The sequence below is a fragment of the Micromesistius poutassou genome (genome assembly GCF_964030765.1).
Source record: "Micromesistius poutassou genome assembly, contig: SCAFFOLD_2391, whole genome shotgun sequence".
NCBI classification, from domain to species: Eukaryota; Metazoa; Chordata; class Actinopteri; order Gadiformes; family Gadidae; genus Micromesistius; species Micromesistius poutassou.
In genome coordinates, this window is record NW_028178116.1 from 100924 (window position 1) to 103423 (window position 2500).

The following is a 2500-nucleotide window of genomic DNA, read 5'->3' on the forward strand; positions in this document are numbered from 1 at the left end:
CCCACAGAACACGACCGGTAACTACCCACTAACCAGCTAACCCACAGAACACCACCGCTAACTACCCACTAACCAGCTAACCCACAGAACACCACCGGTAACTACCCACTAACCAGCTAACCCACAGAACACCACCGCTAACTACCCACTAACCAGCTAACCCACACTACACCACCGCTAACTACCCACTAACCAGCTAACCCACAGAACACGACCGGTAACTACCCACTAACCAGCTCACCCACACAACACCACCGCTAACTACCCACTAACCAGCTAACCCACACTACACCACCGCTAACTACCCACTAACCAGCTAACCCACAGAACACGACCGGTAACTACCCACTAACCAGCTCACCCACAGAACACCACCGCTAACTACCCACTAACCAGCTAACCCACAGAACACCACCGCTAACTACCCACTAACCAGCTAACCCACACTACACCACCGCTAACTACCCACTAACCAGCTAACCCACAGAACACGACCGGTAACTACCCACTAACCAGCTCACCCACAGAACACCACCGCTAACTACCCACTAACCAGCTAACCCACACTACACCACCGCTAACTACCCACTAACCAGCTAGCCCACAGAACACCACCGGTAACTACCCACTAACCAGCTAACCCACACTACACCACCGCTAACTACCCACTAACCAGCTAACCCACAGAACACGACCGGTAACTACCCACTAACCAGCTAACCCACACTACACCACCGCTAACTACCCACTAACCAGCTAACCCACACTACACCACCGCTAACTACCCACTAACCAGCTAACCCACACAACACGACCGGTAACTACCCACTAACCAGCTAACCCACACTACACCACCGCTAACTACCCACTAACCAGCTAACCCACACAACACCACTGCTAACTACCCACTAACCAGCTAACCCACACAACACCACCGCTAACTAACCACTAACCAGCTAACCCACACAACACCACCGCTAACTACCCACTAACCAGCTAACCCACACTACACCACCGCTAACTACCCACTAACCAGCTAACCCACACAACACCACCGCTAACTACCCACTAACCAGCTAACCCACACTACACCACCGCTAACTACCCACTAACCAGCTCACCCACAGAACACCACCGCTAACTACCCACTAAACAGCTAACCCACAGAACACCACCGCTAACTACCCACTAACCAGCTCACCCACAGAACACCACCACTAACTACCCACTAACCAGCTAACCCACAGAACACGACCGGTAACTACCCACTAACCAGCTAACTGTCATGGCAATTCCCTTTAACAGAGATTGCGTCTAGGCCAGATGAGATTCCCACTGCAAAAAAGCACACAATACATTGGAAAGCAACTATCCTAGGTTTAATGCATGCATACATTAGACTCCTCTCTAGCACAGTGAGTCCAGAATACAGTTTGACAGGTTTTTTATACAGTTTCAGACCCTCTCCATATTGTAGATGTCAATCAACTCAAGTGATGTTTACCCACGACACAGAGGTGCCTGTGTTCTTATCAGGGAGGAGAGTGCCTAAGGGGATGTCTTCTCCTTGGTGACCCGTTTACTCAAACACAAAGGTCAATGAATAGTGGAAAGGCAGGTTGGCAAGACAATACACGAAAGGAAAGAACAAGGCCTAAGTTATAAAAACAAATGTGGATTTTTCCATCACATAACCCACAGAAAACGACCGGTAACTAACCACTAACCAGCTAACCTACAGAGTATGATAAAAGCTAGCTACCTGGTACCAATGTATTGTATTGTGTATAACACTGTCTGCCTGTCTGTCTGCCTGTCTGTCTGTCTCCCTGTCTCCCTGTCTGTCTGTCTCCCTGTCTCCCTGTCTGTCTCCCTGTCTGTCTGCCTGTCTGTCTGTCTTCCTGTCTGTCTGTCTCCCTGTCTGTCTGTCTGCCTGTCTGTCTGTCTGTCTCCCTGTCTCCCTGTCTGTCTCCCTGTCTGTCTCTCTCCCTGTCTCCCTGTCTCTCTCTCTCCCTGTCTCCCTGTCTGTCTGTCTCTCTCTCTCCCTGTCTGTCTGTCTCCCTGTCTGTCTCCCTGTCTGTCTGTCTGTCTGTCTGTCTGTCTCTCTCTCTCCCTGTCTCCCTGTCTGTCTGTCTCTCTCTCTCCCTGTCTGTCTGTCTCCCTGTCTGTCTGTCTGTCTGTCTGTCTGTCTCCCTGTCTGTCTGTCTGTCTCTCCCTCTCTGTCTGTCTGTCTGTCTGTCTGTCTCTCCCTCTCTGTCTGTCTGTCTGTCTGTCTGTCTGTCTGTCTCTCTCTCTCCCTGTCTGTCTGCCTGTCTGTCTCTCTCTCTCCCTGTCTGTCTGTCTGTGTGTCTCCAGGTCGTACTGCTGTGTCCCTCTAGCCCCCCCCTCAGTGCGTGTGAAGCCCTCTCTGTGGCTGTGGGCGAGCTGTGAGGACCAGGGAGCCAGACTCTACCAGAGCAACTGGCTGCACAAGATGGCCGCCAGACTGGTTCGTACACGC

The 2500-nt window shown here is 51.6% G+C and overlaps 1 protein-coding gene across 1 annotated transcript in view; it reads left to right on the forward strand.

The window, feature by feature from the left end:
* Positions 1-2500, forward strand: part of fer1l4 (fer-1 like family member 4) — a gene marked incomplete at both ends in the record, with an annotated part of 29818 nt that overhangs the window by 17995 nt on the left and 9323 nt on the right. The window contains 2 exons of the mRNA XM_084490538.1: positions 1-17; positions 2356-2488. The exon at positions 1-17 is cut by the window's left edge and continues 218 nt beyond it. Coding sequence (XP_084346664.1) covers positions 1-17; positions 2356-2488 — 150 coding nt within the window. The remainder of the gene's footprint in view (positions 18-2355; positions 2489-2500) is intronic.